Source organism: Grus americana, chromosome 2, assembly GCF_028858705.1.
Source record: "Grus americana isolate bGruAme1 chromosome 2, bGruAme1.mat, whole genome shotgun sequence".
Lineage (NCBI taxonomy): Eukaryota > Metazoa > Chordata > Aves > Gruiformes > Gruidae > Grus > Grus americana.
This window is the reverse complement of record NC_072853.1, coordinates 152,381,540-152,405,168: the sequence shown is the minus strand read 5'-3', so window position 1 is coordinate 152,405,168 and position 23,629 is coordinate 152,381,540. Positions and strand designations below refer to the sequence as shown.

Genomic DNA, 23,629 nt, shown 5'->3' with positions numbered 1-23,629 from the left:
AGTAATCCATAAAATGTATATCTGCAATACTTGTGCAAACAGTTGCATTGGTCCACTAAACAATTTTTATTTTAGTTGAATTAAGTTTTACTACATAACTTTCTTTAATCTAGGGCATTTCAGTAAGGCTTATACAAACTCCTTAACCCTATTAATATTTGAACAGGTTCAGCAGTTACAGTGTTGGCAACCTATTTTGACCACAAGATACGGAGATTGCTTTTTAGGGATGTGATTACTATTACCCTCACAGTAGGTCTTGTCCTGAAACTCCGAGGAGAAAGAAAGGGTAGGACTGAATAGGTCTAGTCAGAAGCCAAGTTTCAGGCAGCTGCTTCCTGCAAAAAACCAGGGAGTGCAACCACGCTACTGACCTATTCAAGGATGACCAATTGGTCCTAAGGCAGTCATTTGAGAAAAACTGAGAATGCAGAAAACAGTAAATCCACAGAATACAATGGCAGTAAGAATGTTAGTATTCAAGAAAGCAGTTATTTCCTCTCTTCCTGCCCAGGCAGGCAGCGCTGGCAGGCTTCACATTGCCTGGTTGCTTCATACCTCACAGCACAGGATGAGTAGGGGTGAGAAGGACTCACAATAAGGAGTTGAGGCCATGATCATTGTTTCCAGAACGTATACAAGATTTCACTGCCCAGAACTAATCTTCTGGAATGGGTCCATGCATGTGTGAAACTGTGGAGGAGACCAAGATGGGACTGAATTGCCACCACGCAATTGAATTATCTTCAATAGTTATGTTCTCTCAGGTCAGCTTTGCTTAGAAAATACCTGTGATAATTGAAGCTGGAAGGCAATTTGGTCAGCTTTGGACTAAGAGGGGTTTGTTTTTAAAAATGTCTATAGCTGCTCAGCATAGGAGGCAGATTTTTGGGTTTTTAACCTGACAATACTGCAGGTTATTTGCCCCTAGACCTTTGCCCCAAACAGCTTGGTTGATCAGGAAGAGAAAATCTGTAATTCTAAGACTGCTTCTGTGTCTCTGGAGACTTTGTTTTCTCCTCTGTCATAAGGATGGATTCATACTAGCCCTCCACTCTTCACTTGTATATGTAATGAAACAAGTCGTTCCTAGAGCAAGAACACATACATTTGTCTGTTTTGAGGAATGAAATCACCACTTAAAGAAACATGTATGCCCTGTATGCCATTGGAAACTTCACTGCTGTGTAAAACCCAAAGCCATGCATTTGTTTTGAACGTTGGAAACAGCAATAAACTCAGACTGCCTTGACTCAGTAACAGTTGGAGGGCAGCCTTTTTATGCATAAAGATGCAAGAACTACCGAACTGGTTCACTGAGCCCAGCAGCTCAGGAGCTTAACTCAAAGTAGACACAGCAGTTGACTCTTTGGAAAGTCTGCAAAAATAAGGCAATCATTGGGTCTAACCCTTTAATTTGTTTAAGGCCTGCTGCCTACTTGCTTCATTGCATACCTCTAGTTTTCCACTTTTGATAAATAATGAATAATCATTCATTATTCACTTTTGCAGTTCTATTCATATTGCTTTTGCCTCCAAAAGTTCCTTTTCCAATCTAAAAAAAAATCAGGCTTATTCTTTTCTTGAAAGAATAAAGCTTTTTATATATCTGCCCATCTTTGACAGCTTGCTCTGCATCCTCCTTTCACCTGCTACTGAGATAGAATATCTGCCATGAGGATAGAATGATCATCATCCCAGAGGTGTCAGGATGGGTTCAAAGCAAAAGCTTTCCCAGTTGAAAGCAAAATGTTGGATTAACACTGTAGGGAAATAGAAACAAGATTTGAACAATGATTTTGCCTGAACAAAGAGAGTTGTATGAAAGGCCTTGGCAAAAGTCCTGGCAAAAAATGTCAAAAATGACACATCTTTCTTCTATGGCAATATTTTACTATCTTAGCTGCTAGTGTTATCCTTGAGACAGATTAAACTGTACAAAGGCTTGGCTTTCACGTGTACTCCATTGGCTGCACTTGACCAGTTCGTTTCAGCTAAATCATAAATCCTGGAGGCCAATATGAGAAGAGTAACTACAAAAAGGAAGCTGACTGTTAAAGAGTGCATAAATTCACTATAGTGGGGACTAGTCTGTGTAAGAAAGTTGCTCTGGCATCCATATATCAAAAAAAGGTTGAAAATTAAGTTTAGGCTGGGTTCTTCCTGAGAAGGAATGAATGATGGTAAGAGGTCCACCAGAAATTAGTGTTATCTGTATTTTTTTTTAAATGGTGATCATGGCATGCAGCTGACTTCTAAAGCGGAGCTGATAAGGTGGCCTTCTAGCAACTTTGGTCTCCATAAATGCACAAAGACAGGTAGTTACATGCAACTGATGCTCCATCTGAAGTCCTCCAAGACATTCCTCTTCCTGAAGGCAAGACACTTAAAAAAAGGTTTCCAGCATTCATATATAACACATCAGTGGATTGGCCTGGCTGCCTAAAACAAAACACAGCCAAAGCTACTCAAAGATATGAGCCTTTGCTCCCTCTCACCTCCAAGCTGCGTGTTTGCAGAAGAAGAGAGGGTAGGTGTCTTGTCTTCCTTGAAAAATTATGATTTTTATTCTTCCACGTAATACAGGTAATTCTGAAAATGCCAGGCATGCACTCACTCCACAAGGATAATATTAGTTCAGTGAAGTAAGTCTTTGTGGAAAATCACTTTCATCCAGACCAGTATGCATGCATCCTGCCGAAATATCATTACATCTGTGGAAAAGCTGTTCTTCCAGAAGGTGAAAGAATGTCTGACACAGCCAGAAAAATCCACTGGATGGGAAGATGAAGTTAGTGAATGTAAAAGGAAAAAAAATCCAAAGTGTAATAGTTAATCTTTAGCAGAAATGTTCTTTGAGGTTTATGAATACTTGGCATCAGCTATAGCCAAGCAAAAGAAAATGACTGGTTGTAGTTTTTTAATTCTGGGACAAGAAGTAGACTACTGTGGTATTTTGGAAGGCTAAAACATTTTGATACCAGCTCTGCCATTTACAGATGTTTGTGGAATCAGAATATACAAATTCCTGACAAGACAGCAGGTATTTTCTTTTGTCAGCTTTGGGACTGACTAGACAGTCTTAGAGGCCTAACGAAAGCAATTCCAGATTGTGAGTGTGACTGACAGTCTTTAACATCAGTTCCTCAAGAGATCAACTCAACTGAAGCATTAAATTTAGGACTGAAACAGCTGCTAATACTTGGATCTTCCCTTCTCTCTAACCTCTTTTTCCCCACCAGGATCAGGGAAGGCAGATCATTTACCACCTATAAACCAGAAGTTACTGGTCTTAAACCTTATCTGCCCAGACAGTTGACAAATTTACAGGGGACAGAGGAGAGGGATGAAGGTTGCTTTAAACAAAACAAAACAGTAAACTGGAAAAGATAAGTACATCCTTCAGAAGGGGGACTAAAACTGCACAGCTGTTGTAGCTGCCCCTGCACCCCCTCTTTATCTTAAGGGGATAACAGGGAGTGGGGATGCTCTATAGATAAGGATGACTCACATACCTCCTAGAAATACATAAATTTAAGAAGCATGCTTTGGAATCATGTTTAACAAAGAAAATGGTTAGGACTTCCTAATATCACACCCAGCTCACCAAGTGAGGGAATACTTTTACACAGTGAAAGTTTAATCAAGCAGCTATTTTTATTTATTGATTGTGCCTTCACTGCAGAAAAACTGCAGTAAAAGTAGGCCTATTTGTCAACCTGAAGCAAATAATTGTAATTTTACTCACTGGACTGCTACCAGATTCTTTTACAGTTTGGGGCTGAGTTTATACTCTCAAAGTTTTAACTAAATTAGAATGACTTTTACAAGTACTACAGCAGCTATTGGAGCTCCAGCCATGAACTACTGTCCCCACAAGCGCAGAATACTTAACATTTTGTTTCAAATCAGAATGACCTTGGGTTGGAAAAAATATTTCTAATACTCCCATAAATCTGTCCAACTTATTACCCTTTTAAAATCACTACAATAAGTTCTCAGAGGTCAAAATGGCAACCATGTATTTCTGAAGTAGAGAGGGAAACATCACAGAGTCTGTCCCTGACTCCCTGTACTCAGCTTATTTAAGAGACTCCCATAGACCAACAAAAATCTGGCTATTAAAAAAAATAATCACATTATAGCTGTTGTAATTGAAAGCAGAACCTGGGAAAGTATATTGAGTATATCAGTATGAATGTTACTAGAACGTGTATTTTTACAACTTTCATTTTCTGAACTACTTAATGATTATTCAGGTGGCTCTTTCAAAATCAGATTATCATGTTCTCTTGAACAGTAATTCTCATTCACCACCATCTGCTTTATAAGCATGTCAGGCAGATTAGCTGCATGTTTCTGCTGTTAGTATTTTACATGTAATAAAGCCCAATAATCACTGCTTAGCTTTTTCAGAAACAGGTTTAAAGCTTCTTTTTGTGCCATCAGTCTAATAACTGTATTTATAGAGATCATTTTTAAAAAAGTGAAATTTAAGTACCTTTCCTTAATTGACATCGTTTTGCTGGAATTATCAAGGACATCCTCAGTTGTTTGTGCTTTGTTCTCTCCAACGGAAAACATTTCACAGGAATTTTTATAAAATTTGCCTTCCAATTGTTCTGAGAGCTCCTGCAGTCTACAGGATGCCGCAGCTGCAGTTTGTGAAACTGTCCTCATTGCTGATGTGCTGGTGAGTTCAGAAGTAGGCTCAGCGTGGTCTGCCCATTTAAAAGAGAAGTGCTGAATTAGACTTAGTGCTATTCTCAAACTTATTTTACATTACTAACACTGAAGCAGCAAATCTGGTTTTTAACATTCAAATCACATGCTAACAGAGAAAAAAATTCTGGCTGAGCCAGAGTACAATGATTAATCGTGCAATATTGTCTGCTGCATAGACTGTCTGTTTGTGACTGAAGTTCACATGAAGCCACAGAATATCATGTTCAATACACAATTCTGAACTTCATATGAATGAGGCACAAACTGCTGCTCCTGTCATCACACCAATAGGAAAACAAATGGGCAGATGAAAGTGAGAAGGGAACAAAGAGTAGGGGAAGAGAAGCATACAAAATTTAAATAAGAAATTAACTTATTGGTAAAGCAGTTTAATGCATACGTAGCATACCAGGAGGACATTTAATAGCTTAATAAAGGTATTATTTTCTAGGAGGGCGTTGGGAGCTTTTTTGGTTTTGTTTTTTCAAGTAGCAATTAAACCATAGGAAAAATTGCCTTAATGAAAGATAAATGCACCATTACAGTTATCCTTAAGGAAATATAAGTGATCTTAATTTTTCTTTTTGAAATTTTACAAGCACAACACACCTCTGATACATGACTGCTCCTGTTTTATCCCAATCTCCGTCTCCTCTGCAGTCACCAAAAGTTAATTGGATAGAACAGATGCTGCTTTTGAGGAATACAGGCAGAACTATACCTCCCTCCCTATGCCTGTTCAAAGCCCATTACACTCAAAATGAATTAACTTCACAGGATGAAGACAAAAATGCTTCTAGCACTACAGGGTACTATGATCCTGTACCCCATCATAATAAACCAGAAAACTAATACAACATCCTTCTAAATTCAACAGAATAGAAGGCTTTATGCAATGAGCAAATTGACTGTTTCCAAAGCACTTTAAATAAAGATGGGTGAGTTTCCTTATTAAGTTTGAATTATGCTGTGCATATAGAAATGTAATTGCTCTGAGAATTACTTAGTTTATATTTCATCACCACATTGAAGAGAAAATAATAGTAGTTTTGCAAAATTAGTTATCTGAAAATTATCCACTAATAGCTATAAATGTACATATGTAATTAATATGTAACTATATATGCATAAGAAGGCAAGAATTAAGAGCAGACACTTGACCCAGAGCAGCAAGTTTAGCTTGTTCAGCATTTTGGAGGGCAGGGGCAAGGGCAAAAGAGGAAAGGATAAATCTTAGCTTCAGCATATAATACCACTTCTTTCAAAGTCAGAAAATCTGAATAAAATTGAGCCATCTTTAAAGGCTGAAGGATTGAAAGAATAACAAAGAGAAAACTTAAGATTTCACAGGTATTTCTCTACTTTTAAGCAGTGTTAAAAATAGGAAACATAACCAGCCTTGATAATGCTTGAAATGAAGATATTTAAAACTAGAGAAACACCATTGTCTGCGGAAGAAGACTACACTAATAGCAAGTTATACTGCACCTCTTCGCAAAGTCTTGCTTTTCATAACACTTTCCAAATCCATCTTTTCTTCAAAGGACTGGCCTTCTTTGACTTCCCATTTACCTTGCATGCCAGTATCGATGTCCTTCTGGTCAAGAGGTTGAAAAAGTGCTTGTGAACTAAACAGTTCCATGCTGCCCTTCCTCAGGAAGCTGTACGTTGTCTCTTTATGGTAGTCTCCTGTTTTTTCAGGAACAGGATGTGTGGTTTCTTCCTCAAAGGAGCTGTACTTTGTAATTTCATTAGCTTCATGTGCTAGAAACCTCTTTCTCTCTTCTTCATGCTTCTTTGATGCTCTTTTGCTTTCTAGCGCTTCCATTGAGGGCTGCCACTGTTCTGACTTCTGTGTGCGTTTTCCTGAAGAGTCTGAGTTTTCTGCTGACGGGTGGAATCTCAAATCAGCTCTAGCAGCAGCACTCGTGCCTCCATCACTAGCTGGCTTCGCGTGCAGGTCTCCAGCATACAATGGAGAAAGAGCAGATGCCATTGTTGAAACTGATGTTGCAACTGCAGTTGACAGGGGAGTAATTTTTCCACTTTCATTTTGTACCTATGAACAACAACAAGACTTAAAAGCTCTGCAATCACCAATTCCCAAAAACAGTCTAATCACATCAGTTCTTAAGAGGGTGTGCTTCCATAGGAATATAGTGCTCTATAATAGGCTAGAAACAGATAAGGAGAGCAACAATGCCCCCATAATTTGGCTGCAGATGGATTAGTCCACCCAGGGCAGAAACGACTGCATGTGAACAGCAACATCTTTAGTGATAAAAGGTGTATGTGTAGCATGCAACATGACGTTGCGTCAGGGCTCCATGAAACGGCTCATACTGGCGTGATACTGTGCAGCACTGGGGAAAGAAATCAGTTCAGGTTCCAGACGCCGGATGACATGCCATGTGCCCAGGCTAATCAACTCTGCATCTCAGCAGGACTAATTAGCTTTGGCACAGCTCTGCTCCGATACGGTTATGCAGCTTCCAACTCTGGAGCTAGCTCAGTGCCAGAGAGACACTCTGCTCCATGCTGTCCTACATGGGGCAGACATTCCTGACGCTTTTGCCACATAAATCACCTTCACACAGGACTGTTAGTCTAAGACTTTTTCAAATATAAACACTGGCTGTCATGTACATCTCTGAGCAAAGTCTTTGAATCTAAGAAGTGTATTAAAAAACCCCTCCAAATTTGCTTTGCTGGCCTTTACAGTAGAACAATTACCTTTTTTTACTCTTCTAACATAATAATTTTATAAAGTTTTCCTAGAGGCAGTTAAGATATAAAATTTTTCTGAAATGCAGACCTTGGCTTCGTCTTCTTCAAAGGAGACAAAAGCTATGAAAGAGACTAACGAACATGCCTCCATACACATCAGGAGAGGTTTTTTGTTTGGCTTTTTTGTTGTTTTCTTAAACTGCAGGGCTAAGGAACAGCGTGCAAAAGGAATAGACACAATCACACCAGTAGGAGGAAATCAACTGAAAACTTAAAATGCACATGCCAATTCCATAAAGCATGGACAACACAGTCATTCATTAAACAAATCGGAAAGCAGAGCAAAGATTACTAAACTAGCTCAAAGATTCCAAAGAAAGATTAAGAAAATAGTTCCAGTTTACTCTTTTTCCATTGCATGTATCAGAATTAGAAATTTAGAGGAGATCAGCAAAGTGATTTATTTCAGCTTTAATTACAAGATATTTACATTTGCAATTACATATTTTGGTAGCATAACCTCTTAGTTATCTATTTTGATAACTTTCTTTTGTTTCTTCCTCAAAAAACTGTAACTGCATCTGAAACCATCCCAACACTCCAAATGAACAGTTCACTATAGAAAGTCTTTTTGAAAACACTCTCCCATTGACCCCATCTTTTGCTAGGTTCAGAAGGAGATGACGAAACACGCTTCCTCTGTGTTTCCTTGCTTGAAGAGCAAGTTTGTTCTGTAAAAGTCTGACAAACTAATGCGACTGTCACTTCTTTCCCATCTGCTTCAGCCCATTTCTGCTGATCACCTTCCTGGCCCCCAAACAAGTTAGTGACACCACCACCAAAGAGGCCAGGCTGTGACAGTGGTTGCATGTGGAAAATAAATGGAAAGAGGACTATGTAAGGTTTGGAAATAAATTTGCCAAATAAATTTATTACAATAAATTTGCCAAATATTTACTACTACTTCATGTCTAAGTAAAGTAGGCCTAAAGTACAATTATAAACCTGTACAGCTTTGCACCAATATGGGTAGAGAAATCCTGCCTTCTCACTATTTTATTATTATAATATGGAAAATGTACAATCATGTATGAAGCATATAGAAAGAGAAGGGCAGGAACTTTCTAACACTCAGATTGATCCAAATCCCTAGAAATACGACATGCTTAGGAGCTGTGCTTCACTGTTAAAGTGATTTCTTTTACAGCTGCAATACTAAGGGACTGATGTTTCTGCTATTGTGAACATCGGCTCTGAAAGACCACTGCTGGGCCTTCTTATGCTCAAACTTCACTAAAAAGGCATTCCTTCACAGTTCCAATTATATGAAGGATTCCAGAACAGGAAGCCAAATTCCACTGCACATATTACATAATTTCATTTTGACCATGAGTTTCTGAATTTCAAAAGTATTCTACTTTTAGGAGAAAAAAAATAAAATCATCAATGTCCCCTCTCAGGGGAAAATGACAGACTATGTCCTGACTAATAATGGAAATATACAGCACTTTCAGGAAGGAGTCTGAAAGTTGCACATGACAAAGCTCAAAAATTCCCTAAAAATACATCTAAAGCAGGATGATATGTATCACAGTTTTTACCCCTTTGGTCAGGAATTTACTTTTAGAAGACATGTAATATTCTACCAGAACAGACAGATGCTGTGAAAGGTACAGCATGCACTAATCAGGAAGATGATACACTGTTGAATTACTTAAAAAAGAAAATTACACCAATGAAGTTGAACATTTTAGAGGATGTTGTTCCTCAGTGTCAGAAGACTGCTTCCTGACAAGCTTTTTCCTGTGAGCATGTCGTGACCCTAGTGTGTAGCTCAGCCAGCTGTTATGGCATCTTTTCTTTGAAGCTGTTTTCTCCAATAAAAAGAAACAAACGAAAAAGAGCCAAGATTGCACTTACCTGCTCAACTTCTCCAAGAGTGACTGGCTGAGTCTGGTAACGAGCATTCATTCTCCTGTGCCTAATATCTCCTCGGCTCCTTGTGGAGATGGCCCTGGATACTGGTTGAGACAGTTTGTTAAACAAAGCCATCTTTTCTGCCAAACTTAAGGTGGAAGAATCTGGTTCATCAGACTGATCTTGCCCCATCGCCTCTCTGGCTGCCCTTATCTCCTCTTTAGCTAAAATTTTTTGGTGTGCTGATGCCTGCAAGCTGAAGAAACAGAACTGGAAATGAGTTTTGAAAAGCCCTCATGAAGTTTTAAAGTCTCAACCTGAGAGAAGCAGAACTGCACATGAAGCACAATAGCCAATGTAATATAGCAGCCTAAGTGGTTATGCAGTGGTTCAACATTGGCATGATGAATTCTAATTCAACAGCTGAAGATTTAAAAAAAGTTAAATTTCCATTCACAAATCCATTTGATTAGGACACAACATTTTTTTAAAAAGAGAACTCAGGATTGAAGAGAGATTTTTCAGACCAATCTCTTTATACAGAATACAGAGCTATAGAGAGACGTTTGAGATGCCTGCTGTAGAACAAACATGGGTCCTACAGTGCAATTTATGTAAAATTCAATTTTATTAGAAATAATTTGTGGAGCATATATGATAAAAACATTTAAAAGATGGATTTAAACTCCAAGTTAGTGCTGCTTTTAGGTTAGCATAAAATGTAATGTCTCTTACAATTTGAAGTGGAACAGAATTCAGACAGTCTTTTGTTTTGAGTTATCTGGGGTAACTCAACAACAAAAAATAATTTTGAAATATATGCCATTAATTTTGAAGATTGTTTGACCAATGCTGAAGGCAGACACATTCATTCATAAAAGCTGTAACTGCATTTGTCTCTACAATAATATATTTTATTCACCTCTAGCTAGATCCAGCCACATTTATGGAATTAGTAGTATTCTCTTTTTTCTTTTTTTTTTTTTTTTTCCCTGTCATGGTCTTTGCTAAAATTCTGTCATTCAGAACAGGCAAACAGTATTCTGCAACTTTACCTATAGGTGGTGCAATTTCTTATCTTTCCTTTAATTTTGCAAGCTAAAAAAATATATGTAGAGACAGACAAAGAGGATATGTACTGCTTGTGAAATCAAGCACCCAGCTTTGGTATTTTCATCTCAAGATGACATTACTGTATAAAAAAAGGTACAAGAGCAAAGAGGGTTCTGCTAGGTTTGCTCACATGCAAATTCATTTCTTTCACAAAGAATATGTTTCTAGAACAGGTAAGTGTGGTTAGAAAGGTCCTGAAAACAGATGCTTGACAAAGAAAAAGCTGCATTGTTTTATCATGCAAACATAAAAGAAGTTGATGAATGTTGTAAATATTCTTGAAACGAGTATTGACTTGACACATTGAAAAGACATTCAAGACTTTAAAGATGCATCTGCTATTGAGGAATCTTGTGCTCCATGTAACATGCATGTTTATCCCCCCCAGTACCTGATAGGTTGTACAGTGCTCTTAACTACAGTGGGACTAGGTACTCTTGTCACTACTGTGTGGGTATTCACAGAACGTGAAGCAGGGGTAGATTCACTTTAAAGAATTGCCAAGGAGGGAAAATTCACAGGGAGAGAGAAGAAAAAAGCATTAAGAAAAGCAATACATTAAGTGTTAACTACAGAAAAGACCAAAACCAAACCAAAACAAAACAGAAAAAAACAAACAGCAATGATTTTTAATTAACTGAGTTATCTGCTGTGACCTTTGCAAAATAACTTCAAATACTTTGAAAAAACTAAAACCCTAGAGGAGCAAACAGGTTGTCTCTTGAAGTTACTGATTAACCATAACATAAGCTATCTTTTAGTAGATCATTAGGCGAACATCCATTCACCTTTGTTTAATTTTCCCCAAAAATGATTTTCCTTTTTTTTTAGGAAAATTTCATTATGTGTGACCAGAGTGCAAGAAATGCATTTCCAAAAAGTACATTTGAGATTTCATAGTGTAAAAGGTTTTCCCCAATACAAGTACATTCCATAAGAAATTGTGCAGATTTCCCTCAGCGCAAAGTATCTTTTTCATTTGAGTCACAAACCAAGACTATGATTAATCCCGTTTACCTAATCTACAGGTTCATAAGCTTTCTGCCAAATTACAGTTCATACAAGTTATGCTTTACTAGTCCCTCTACTTCTAAAAGGAATTTCAATATAGCTTCCCCTGCGGTTCACAAGGAAATTGGCCCTTAACAATAAATGTTTTCCTTGCTACAAAGTTGTAAACACCACATATATGGAACTTATTCCCAGATTTAAAATCAGGAACCAAAGTTAGAGTTGACATATGCACAAGACTTACGTAGCTGCAATGACCACTTCTTCACTGGTAATTGGTTGTGTGTGCGATCTATCCTGCAAACGCCGCAGTCTTCTCTCTACTGCTGAACTTCTTGTAGGTGGTTTAGGAATATTTTTCATTTCAAATGATTTTTCCATTTCCTAAGAGGACATATGTCATAATTAAAACCATGGAAGAAATGTTCTAAAACAGTACTTTCTTTTTAGCTTTTTTACATGCAAAGTAGTAAATTTCCCAAATGCCCATCTCTGAAACAGAAGCAAGATGTAATGGCACAGTAGGCCTCACAGAGTTAAAACTAACTACACATGATGTTCTTAAAAAAGGGTTTAGAGCAACAGTTCTACTGTGTAGGTAGGCAAGATGAAGTAAAAAAATTATGTAGCATGGACTTGGTTAACTGCATTACACTTCCTTCTAATGCACTTTGGGTTCTTCAGCATCTTGTATATGAAATGTTTAATTCAGTCTTCTATTAAGAAAATGTAATACTTACTCTAAAAAGCAGCCTCTTTGCAGCTACGCTTAGTTTGGCTCGGTCATCCAATTTTTCTTCATCTACACAAAGGGGAAAAAAAAGGAGGTTGAATGTAATGAATCAAGCTCATATTAAGTGCAAGAGTTTTTTTGACTAAATGATTTCTGAACTCCTCAAAAATCATGTTTTACTAAAACAAGAAGCACCACCAGCAAATAAGCTGACTGTTACTCCCTTTTAACAAAAGACTTACCATGAATGAAATTGTGTAAACTTTACTTGTATTTACATGTATTGCATCAGAGAAAAATTCTTAACAGGATTTGAGAGCAAAAGATTTGTCTTCAGGACAGTTCATGTGCTTTCAAGTTATCCAAAGAACTTTTATGAATAATCAAGCTTATTATATTAGTCTATGATAACACATGGACTAAGAAGATCATTAGACTGAAAGACCGTCTTAAGAGTCAGTATTCACCCTGCTGTATAGAACATCTATGTCCTACCAGTTGACCATACAAGATGGTGTCTCCTGGAAGCTGGTCATTCTGATTACCACCTTGTGTCCCCATTTCTCAGAGGCCCAACTGGTATCCTTAGGAGGTGAAATCAGCATCCTCCAGATCCAAGAACCAGCATCTCAGAGAATCTCAAAGAATATCAGCTTTCAAATAGCATAAGGCATTAGATCTAAATTTAGCTGCTCATGAGATTACCCACTTAATTTGCGCCAGACTTGCCAAGAGTGACAAGAGGGAAAGAGAAGCAAGATGGCAGACTGAATTATATAATTTAATAATCAGCATCTTGTAACCTCCTTAGCTAGAAAACATGTTACCAATATTAGTTTCACACTGTAGTAAAGGCTTTTTTAGTTATTAGTCCTGGACCACTGATTAAAATGTGTTGTGGGTTTTTTTTCCCCACTAACTACCTTGCTTATTGTGTAAATCAGAAAAAAACCCCCTAACTATGTTGAAGAGTGTCAAGCCATTCCCCTCCTTGCCTCCCATACAAAGTTCAGTATCCATAGACAGACTTTTGGACTTAAATAAATTTGAAATCAAGTCTGTAGCAGACATGGCCTAAGCAAAAGCAGTACTTCAAACATATGATAGGTCATGATAGTTATTTTCAAGTGGACTTTGTTTGCATTATCAAATAGTTCTTCAGTTAGAACAAAACACATTTGCTCCCATTTCTTCCATAGAAAATAGTATAGTAACATACCTTCAGCAGTTGGTATTTCTGCACTCAAAATTGACCTAGTGAAAAATGATCAAACAGAAAGAAGTTAGTTGAAAACAAGACATCAAAAATTAAATTCAAACTCCATCTGAAGTAGCAGGACCTCAAAAGTCTTAAGGGTGGGAAAACTTTATCTATTTTTCAAGTTTCAACAGTTTCCACTTCGACATCCTTTAATAAAGCAGAAAGGCAAGCAATTGCAGCCAAACTTAGAAACAGTAAAGGAAAATCATTTCCAGTTCATCTTGCAGAAGATAAAAGTCTAAGATTTGCTGCCAGTTCTTTAAACAGAAAATATGTAGTTTTGGTTGTTTACAAAAAAAGTAAATGATAAAGCAGAGTAGATGGAAAGGAAACTCTTTATATAAAAACAGACAAGAGCATTTATCATTAGACAGAACCAGACAGCTGTAATACTTCATGATGATTCACTGTTCGCCATTTTACGTGGGGGGGATTTGCAACGAATTGGTTTTGTCGGCGGTGTTTAGGGTTTTATTTTATAAGAAGCTATAACAAATACTTGATTGTTTTTAAAGAGAAACAGTAACCTTGCAAAATGTTTATGCTAATAAATTTACAAAGTCTCTTGACAAGCTTGTTCATGTCTACCTGCACCAGAATGCTACACAGAACTACATACGTGCCTACCTATCTGTCTCCTTTCGTTCTGCTGATGTTATAGGTTGAGTTTTAAATCTCTCAGAAGTCTTTCTATTTTCACCAGGAGAAAAATAGCGCCTCGGCCTTCGTGGCCCTCTTTCACGGTCACCATTGGCAGACAAAGTGCTACCTGCCGTTGACATCTCAAACCGAGATTCACTTTTAAACCACATGATAGAAAGTGCATAGAAAAGAAAATAGAAGAGAGAAGTAAAGCATAGATTTAAGCATCTCAACAATTCACTAGAGATCACTCTGCATGCTCCTCCGGTAACATGCGCAGACGTACACATTCCAGCTACCCCACATCACAACTTGCACTAGCAAGCAGAAGCACAAAAGCAGGATTCAAACCATCTCAGCCTCCAATACACACTGGTGAGAGCTAAGCTGTGTGCTTTAAGTGCCGAACACAACTGATGTTGAGTGTGTGTAATTTTTGCCAAGGACGTGCAAGTTTCACACGAAAATATGTCTGAAATGTCACCTACAGTTCCATTTTCTTGTTGGCATTAGCAGTCTCCAGAAAGACATTACGGAGCTGGGCAACAGAGACTTTTGTGTCAACCATGCCAATCTCACCGTTTGGTGCGTTTGCTTCCATGCTCTCCTTACTTTTAAAAGCTTCTAGCTTAGGAGCCACAGTATAGTCAGACATTGAGCGAGTCAGGACTTTATGCTTTGCTGTTGCCACTTTCCAAACAGGAGCTTTTGCCTTGGCAGGCTGTGATACAGACCCACTCTGTATGTACATAACAGCTTCACTCCTTTCTATGGTCTCAGGGGTCTTAAACTGCTGCTCAGGAGCCTGCCTTTTATTGCACTCCAGCTCTCTCTGAACTTCTGAGTTAACTTTCAGCTTGCTTGTGACAGAGGAACTCCCCACGGGGGTATCCAATTCTCCTCCTCCGAAGAGGCCTTCATGATTCTTCCCTTGCTTGCGAATCTCAGATGGCAAAATTGGTCTTCTGCCTTTGGAAGCCTGTTCACCCTCCAAGGAATCTTCTTCATCGGGCTTTGCTCCATAACCAAGTGCCTCTTTCTTTTCACTCTCTGATGCAGTGGCTGCTGACGGTTTTGTTAAGAGGCTAACGTTGTCTGGTAGGATGCTGCCAACAGAGATGTTTGGTGGTTCTTCTGTTGCCATCAGCTGAGCTGTGTGAGCAATGCCAGCAGGCTGAATATAGCCATGTATTGGTTGGCGGACTGAACTGATGGGCTGATTTATAACCCTATCAAAGGCAGACGTTTCTGTCTGAAGAGGCATGTAGTGGGCTGGCACTGGATGGGATTTTCTCTGAGATACTGTGTCTGTGACAAGTTCAGGGCTTCCACGAGCACTTTCCTCTTTCACCAGTTTCTCTCTAACTTTTACTCTTTAAGAAAGAAAAAGGATTAAAGCTGTGAACAGCAATCCCCAATCTGGGAAGGAACACAGACACCGACTGTGGGTATAGACAGCAATATCATATTAAAATAAAAAGCAATCGATACATAAAAGAAAGCAATCTTATGATGCAACCCCTTCCTCCCCCCCCGAATCTTAGCAGTAACATTGCTCAAAAACATTCAAGTGATTCTCAGGCCCTCAAACATGCATGACTCCTGAGAAAGGTAACTGAGCAAGCTCTGAAAATGTACAGCATGTTCCCATGAGGTCACAACTGCATTTGTCAAACAGCACATACCCATAGTCTCAAACAAACAAGATGATCAAAACTGCTTTTTATATTATCAAAGTGTTGGGTTAGCCTCAAATTGCAAATTCCATTGTCAATCATGTATGTAGTCAGATTTTTGAAGATGTCTAAACACTGGGCAGCTTACGTCATACCAAGATGCTGTTGCATCGGGGGAAAAGGATGAAAAAACACATTGTTATCTCCACCTAGCCCTTCAGATGTTTTGCCAGAGACTTTTTTACTTGTGCTTTTGTGTATCATATAAGACATCTAAAATGTGTTACATGTAGCATAACCTGTTTCAGTAAGTGAGAAAAAACGTTGAAAGTACAAGCCTTAAAGCCCAAAGTGAAACTATGGCATGGCTGTTGCTCTTCAGAGGGCTTGCAGGGGAGAAAAGGATTTAAAATAAACAAAATACAAAAACCAAAAACCCCCCAGGCATTCTGTTTTAGAACATTTCGTTACATTCTAACATGCAAAACTTACAGGACTGTACCCAAAAGTTACCTTACTTCAGTGTATTTTCTAGAAACACCTCCAGACTTCTTTAACATCCATGCAAACCAAAGTCGTATTCTACTTTTAGACACTTAATGCAACTCCACTAACGGAAGGCAAGCACGTGCAGCCAGAGGCAGCCTTTGGTCTATGACTACAACCGCAGGTAAGCTCTCCTGTAGTTTTACAGATATGCCGAGTGTTTGGACAGCTTACAAGGTGAGAATTTGTAAATATTGCATACACAGTATTAAAAATGAAACCCCTGTATTTCCTCCCCATTCTCAAAGTTACTTAAGCACGGAAAGTGTGTTCAGTCTGAAAAAGTGATTCTTTAAATTACACGTACCAAGCATTCTCCAGAACATCCACACTGATGTTAGTACTGCGTTATAAGAATTTAATCAGGAACATGGAAAAGAATCTTCCTGCAATGCTTGTCATGGTGGGCTAACGGTATGTGTTACTGAACTGTGAGAAAGCAGCTGCTTGTAGCTCTGATTGAGATCTTTCTTTACTTTTCAATATAATTTTTTCTAGTTCTCTTGTACCACCTTCTTTGGAATTCAAGGAATTAATTGTAGGGAATGCTAAGATGGACTGGTGTGTTGTATCAAAACCTGCTGATTTGCAGAGTACAAAGTGGGATAAGATAAGAAGTTATAAAAAATAGTGGAAGCCAGAATGATAGTAGCTGTGGAAGAAGCTAGGGGCATTTGTACTTCTTCATCGATATGCCAATTGGTTGTAAGTTACAGTAAAAGCAGATGCTTCAGAAAAGTTTCAACAGCTGTTTATCCGTAAGAAACAACACTTTCTAACTTGCTGCTGTTAAAGGAAAATTAAAAGCAAGTGTTAAATGAAGACAGAGCAAAGGGAAAGAAAGGGGAGGTTTATAGTCTGGTTGTTAGCCACACAGCTACGTTTTATGATACCTGGAGGGCCAGCTGATAAGTGAAGGTGTGTCCCCTTCTGAATCTTTCTGAAGAAACCATTCAGGTTTTGCTTTCCCTGCACTACTACAGAAAACAGAACTTCAAGTAATTTTTGAGCTCTCAACACATGCTCCTGTTTTTTCTCCCAATCTTACCTCCCCACCGCTTTTTTTGTTTTTCAATTAATCACAGAGGACTGTTCATGAAAATAAAAGCATAGCACATTCATCACATTGAAAGGTGATAAACTGTGAAACAAACTATCATATTAATTCCACAAACATCTAAAAGCTGTTCTGAATGTTGAATATTCTGCACAGGTAAATTTACCAAGTGCACATTGTTCAGAATTTGAGAAGTGAAAGCAACTACACAGTCTTATTTTTGCCATTTGCCATTTTAGGTCAGTTGGAAGGCTTTATATAAGGACACCTGGAAAAGTTGCTAAAATCGTTCCTTTAATGTGTGGTTTAAAGTGGTAAAGACTGCTGGGTCCAAAACAAAGTAGTAATACCAATTTAATGAAGTTAGAAATTCAGATGGCTATATCATACTTTCTAAGAATTTCTCGGGAGCAGCCGGAACCCCTCTCTCCTCTTCTAAACCCGTATCACAAAAGCTTCAGAAATACAAACCCAGTTAGCTCAATTAAAACCTTCTGTGTCACTGGGTGACAGGGGAAAGAAAAAGCTTAAAAACCAAAGTAACTCCCAATTTGATCTTGTCTTGACTTTATTCTGTTTCCATTTTGGAGCTGAAAGCATAAAAAGAAACAAGAGCACTGCAGCTTTTAAAAGCCCCACAGGAAAGGCTGTCTGCAGACTATCTAGTACAGTTTCTCAAATACTTTCCTAATGCCCACCTTCATCTACAGTCCCTCAGCAACAGTAGGTCACATCAAGTAAGTTTAACTTTGCAAGCACAGATTGTCCACCCACTCTAACATTTACAAACAAACTGCCTGGAAGTGACAAGTGGCCAGGCTGCTTTCCATTACCTATAGCTACATCTGAAAGAACTCCTAGCACTGCAGTAGAATCATTTGGGATGAAAATCCCAAATTAAGCTCCAGGTCATCTACTTCAATTTTTCTTAGCTGGTCTTCTAATAAAAATAGTTTTAAAAGGTCAAATCAATGACTGTTCTTAAGATAACAGTGCATTTACTGCAAGTAAGTTTGAATTTGAGAACTCTTACTGCAGTTGTCACCTTATCCAAATGAAGCTTAGAACAAAGTCAAACACTTACGGTTAAAACACCTTTTGTTTTTCCAAATAGTTTTGAATTCCTAAAGGAACTGACCAAATAAGAGGTAAAATCCTTTAACAGGAGCTGACCAGGTAGCTGGAATTGCTTTAAACAAGCAAACTTCCTTCTCGTCTCTAAATGTGTACTTTGGCACTTTTTTAATAGTGGGCACGGCCCAAGCAGTGATTATTTGTACTTGATCATTCATCCTTTGAAGACAGCAGTCAGAAGAACACAAGCCATGTTTTGAATTTACAGTTAATCAGCCACTTCAGCAGCCAAATGCAGACAATGTCAAATGATACGTTCTCAGCACTTTGTTTTCTTCTGAGTGATGGATAATAGGATTAATTATTAAATCGTCTTGGGACTGAAGGCACAAAGCTTTCATATGTATTCTAAAGCAAGCTGCATTTATTTTCCAATTTGAATTCAGCAAATTTAAATTTAACCAAACCAATTTTGCAACCTATATAATGTGGAACTGACTTCAAGACGGCAGCCACCTGGAAAGCTGGTGTTAGCCCTTATTTTGCTTGTGCAAATGGCCTTGTAGGAGACTACCACACAGTAACTCTAAACAGACTGCCTGGAAATAGGCAGTGACTTCTTTACCACTCAGAAACAGGGACAAGAGTTTCTGAGAGGTTATTCTTAAATGTCTGAATATCACACCAGTGAGTATGCACTGGCACTGGAACTTGTCAGGGGTATTAAAATGAAGAACGGGCTCTTGGCAACTTGGCTGTTAAAACACCACCTACTGCCTACCTGCATATCCAAACAACAGACCAAATCCTAAGTTTAAACTCTTGGCTGCTGTAAGAGCTACACCTATCTTGGTGGGTGCAAATTATTTCCTTCAAAAGATCAGACAGTAGTTGTGGGAAACCTGTTTTTCATAGTTTTATGCAAGTATTGACTCAAGCCTTGTCCAGAAAGAATCTTGAAATTAGTGATAATGCAGTCAGCAATGTGTATTAAGTTATGACTTATGCCTGCTGCTTTTGCCCCAGTCTCTCATTTGTTAGCATGGCACTGCTGCAGAGTAGAGAAGTAAAAACAACCATACCACAAATGGGAAGGTGTTCAAACTCTGGAACTGTCCTAACATCAGAACCCACCTGAAAATGGATCTTACCATTTCATTAACTGGAAATGGAAAACAACTAAGTCTCAAAAAAAGGAAGACCTTGCAGAGGGGCCTGTCTCCAGTGCTTGCCAAACACAGCCGATCCCTTAGTGTTTCACACAGCATTAGATCTCATAGGGACATATAACTTCTAACAAATGAAAAAGTATGTCCCCATTCAAAAAACTGTTTCCTTAATTATTTCTCTTCTACCCAACTTTTGTAGCATCTTTTATCACCAAAAAAACCCCAGGTAATGCCAGAAGTGGCAGCTTTAAAAAAGAAGCAGCTGGAATTTGTCAATGATTTGATAATGCCTTCAGCCTGCTCAGTCTGAACTTGTAACTGGTTTGTAGAGCTGCATTAGAAAAAACACATTTGTTAGCTAAAACTGAAAGAACTTTATAAGGAGACCTGATTTCTCCACATTAAAGGCTAATCTGTGAATGAGTGGATTCAGGTGTCTCTCTATAGCCAGTATGCTGTTTCACCAGGACAACTGCCATCCCACCAACGTTGCGTGCAGCGCAGCTTCTCCTGAGTTGGAAGAGATAACCTAGAAGGCATTTCATTGTTCAGTGTTTCATTGGTTTCCCCTCACAGAAACAGGGACTAGGATTGCTTTATGAGAGTAAAGAAAATAAAACCCCTTTTTACACTGTAGCAGACACATTCTTGGCTATGAAGTTTGATGGGCTATTCTCTTTGCTTTCCTAAGGCTGAAAATTTTGTCCCTTCCTTCACCTTATAAAACAAAGAAAACAACCTGTCAAGGCTCCATTGCTTCAATATCCCTTCCTATCAGTAATTGGATCAGACAAAAGATTTATGTCAAATTGACCATTTGAAGGTAAGGGATAATATTTTGTAGTATTTGAGTTGAGACTGCTTCAGAGACAAGTTTTTTGGAGCCTGGACTAACCTAGTCAGCTCAAGGAATTTCAATACAACTCTGGTCTCAGTTGTACGGATGACTCTGCAATGACTGTTTTCCTTACTGTAGTAGCAGAATTGTAAGCTTAAAACATAAACTAAATATAAGATAGTACTTCCTAACTATGTTGACTTACTTTCCCTCTAATGGCTTTTTTGAAATAACAATATTTAAAATTTTGGCTTAATTGGGAGAGTCCAATGATAGCTCATATAGCCACGTATCCATGTAAAAGAACGTGAGCAGGATTAGAAGTCACCTGAATAATGAAAAGCTATGAAAAAAATATTAAAAGACTACTACTAGTGTGTCCTATGTAATAAAGTGAAACAAAAAAGAAGGCTAAGTGCACCTGAACAGTTTACAGGCACTGTAAATAGATTATTTAATCAATCCACCAGGTGGTTAACCTTTGACATGGAAGACTACTTCCTCATTCAAACTTTAAGGTATGTTTATATGAGTTAATAAGAAAGGCCACAACAAATAAGAATCAAGTTTTGTGATTTTGATGGGAAGGATATGCCCCATCCCTGGAAGTGTTTAAGACCAGGTTGGATGAGGCTTTGTGGTCTAGTGGAGGGTGTCCCTGCCCGCAGCAGGGGGGTTGGAACTAGATGATCTTTAAGGTCCCTTCCAACCCAAACCATTCTATGATTCTATGATAAAAAAGTCCTTTATAGGTAGCTTGTTTCTGAACCTACTGCAAAAAATGCCAAAAAGTGTAAACAGTTCAGTTTATGCCTGTTCATTTCAGTTTTTTCCAGTCAGCACTGCTCAGCATGATACAGATGTGTTTACAATTAAGTTCTCATTATTTATGTAATTCTTAGCTGCAACTTAAGTTTTTACAGTTATTATTTTCCATTTGTCCACCTCCCTAGAAATTAAAGAATCACACTTAGAGAAAACCATACTTTTAAAAAAATCTTAGTCACATATTGTGTGTCACCATAACATTTTGACAGTCTGTTTTTTGCACTACAGTGTGAAACTACAATGTGAAATTAGTGAAAACTAATTCTTTTTTCCCCTTGTGGAAGAATCTGGTTACCCTATTACTGGAGTAAATTTGTCAAATCTGAAGTAAATCAGCATACCACAAGGGAGGCTACATTTTCCAAATTCAGCATGGAATTTTAACTTTCCCCTCTGCCACTTCACACACATACCCCAATATTATCTGAAAGAATAACTATCACAGTTCAAAAGGGTTTTTTCACTTTCACAGCAGGAAAACAAATCAACTATAACTTCAACTGACACAAGACAATTTTCAGCTTTTAACTCTGAGGCCTGTTTCATTTTGGGAGAAGCTGTCATGAAGCTATTAAAATCTTCACAGAGAAACAACTTGCCTTTACTTGGAAACCCCTACCCAAACAAGCACAGGATATAAAGGAAAAAAGTTAAAGGCTTGCCCTAACAGGTTATGAAAAAAAAAAAAAAAGGCAGATTTAGAACCACAACTGCTTCAATTTCTAATTTGTGTAAATATCTTAAACATCAGTTATTCCACTCCCCCCTGTAAAGGGCCTATTTTTAGCATAAATTCTATAAATATAAAGTGAAACCAAGGACATAGCTAATCATAGAAATAGATAGCCACTTCCTTGCATCAGAAATACACTGTGATTCAATCAACCCAACCAATCCAGCCTGAGACATCCAAAGCCACTAAATACTTTCTTCAAGGGTAATAAATACATTAAATACATTCTCATAAATACTGTAGACACTGCTGCAGAAGGTTACATAAAGGAATCTACTGTATAAACAAACAAAAATTATGCTTACCTTTGTCTGATGTTACTGTGCAAGGGCTGGTCATTCTGCAAATGGATTGGTGAGGCTGCCCGCTTTGGTGAAGAAAGGGACTCTCTGGGGGTTTGCTTTGGTGATATTGGCACTTTGTTATAGGAGGAAGATTCTCGTCCAGAAAGCGAAAGGGAGACAGAACTATCCAAGGTTGCTGAAGGGTCAGAAGCCTGTCTAATGGCACTGTCATCATCTGCTTTTCTATCACTTTTTTCATTTAAGAGGTCTTCTTTATCTGGAACACCATCTTTTTCATGGCTAGAGTACTCTTTGGATTCAGAAATCGCACTCTTTGACTCCTTTGTCTCAGTCCTGGACAAATACAGGGAGCCACAGTCCTTGTTTTCATCATCTTGCCTTTCACTTTTCACTCCCTTTCTTTCCACGCTGTCAGGATCTTTCCTTGCCCGTGTATATCTGGATGAGTAGTCAGAATCCAAATCAGAATCAAGAGATAATCCGTATTTTTCTGCCAGCTGGCGCCGCCTCTCTGCCTTGTACCTAGCTATTCTTTCTGCTTTTGACTCTAGTTCCTGGACATCCATGTTTCCTGTGCTATACAAGGGCTCTGTATTACCTCCTGTGATTTCTGCTCGGTATCTGGATGATCTGGGTTGTTTTTCTACAGAAGAATCTGAAGTTTCCTCCTCTTCATTTGATCTTCCTGTCAAAAGTACAACATATATGAGCAAGTCCATCCCAAAACTCCGAGTACCCTACCCACCATTCACATTGAGTGAACTAAAAGCTTCCTATTTTCTTAAAAATGAAAGTGTACTAGTGACTGCACAGACACATTACATTTTTGCACTTATGTCTCCAAAAGCACATGTAAATGATTAAGAAATCTGTATAATTCTTTAAAGTCTCATATCAAATTATTGTTGTTTTAAAACAATATGGATAATCAACTTTTTTCAAATAAGACAACTGGAGAATTAAAAGGCAAGTTAAAAAAACTCCCTGACCACAGCTCTTCCATGAAACTCTTCTCCCTGTACTGCGCAAATGATAGGATAGTAAATATGAAGTAATTCAGCAATGCAAGATTGACTGATATATACTACTTACCTAAGTGGGGACTGTATGGATCTGTTGCACGCATATATCTTGGTGTATCTTCCTCTAGTAAACGGTGTGTGACTGATCCTGGGCAGTTTTGTAGAAGCATAGGCTGTGTATCATTTTCAATTCCCTCTAAGCGTCTAGCTATTCTCTCTTTTCTGAAAAAAGACATGAAAAATGTGAAATCA

At 38.2% G+C, this 23,629-nt stretch overlaps 1 protein-coding gene across 28 annotated transcripts in view; it reads right to left on the bottom strand.

Moving 5' to 3' along the window:
• Positions 1–23,629, bottom strand: part of SVIL (supervillin) — a 140,640-nt gene that overhangs the window by 34,831 nt on the left and 82,180 nt on the right. For 12 of the 28 annotated variants that reach the window (XM_054814550.1, XM_054814549.1, XM_054814553.1 and 9 more), the window contains 12 exons: positions 23,448–23,599; positions 22,356–23,040; positions 17,245–17,328; positions 14,618–15,502; positions 14,115–14,285; positions 13,446–13,480; positions 12,234–12,295; positions 11,738–11,877; positions 10,874–10,969; positions 9,373–9,625; positions 6,214–6,784; positions 4,502–4,721 (listed from right to left, as the gene is read on the bottom strand). In XM_054814550.1, coding sequence (XP_054670525.1) covers positions 4,502–4,721; positions 6,214–6,784; positions 9,373–9,625; positions 10,874–10,969; positions 11,738–11,877; positions 12,234–12,295; positions 13,446–13,480; positions 14,115–14,285; positions 14,618–15,502; positions 17,245–17,328; positions 22,356–23,040; positions 23,448–23,599 — 3,354 coding nt within the window. The remainder of the gene's footprint in view (positions 1–4,501; positions 4,722–6,213; positions 6,785–9,372; positions 9,626–10,873; positions 10,970–11,737; positions 11,878–12,233; positions 12,296–13,445; positions 13,481–14,114; positions 14,286–14,617; positions 15,503–17,244; positions 17,329–22,355; positions 23,041–23,447; positions 23,600–23,629) is intronic. The other 16 variants (XM_054814535.1, XM_054814538.1, XM_054814561.1 and 13 more) reach the window with 8 other exon arrangements.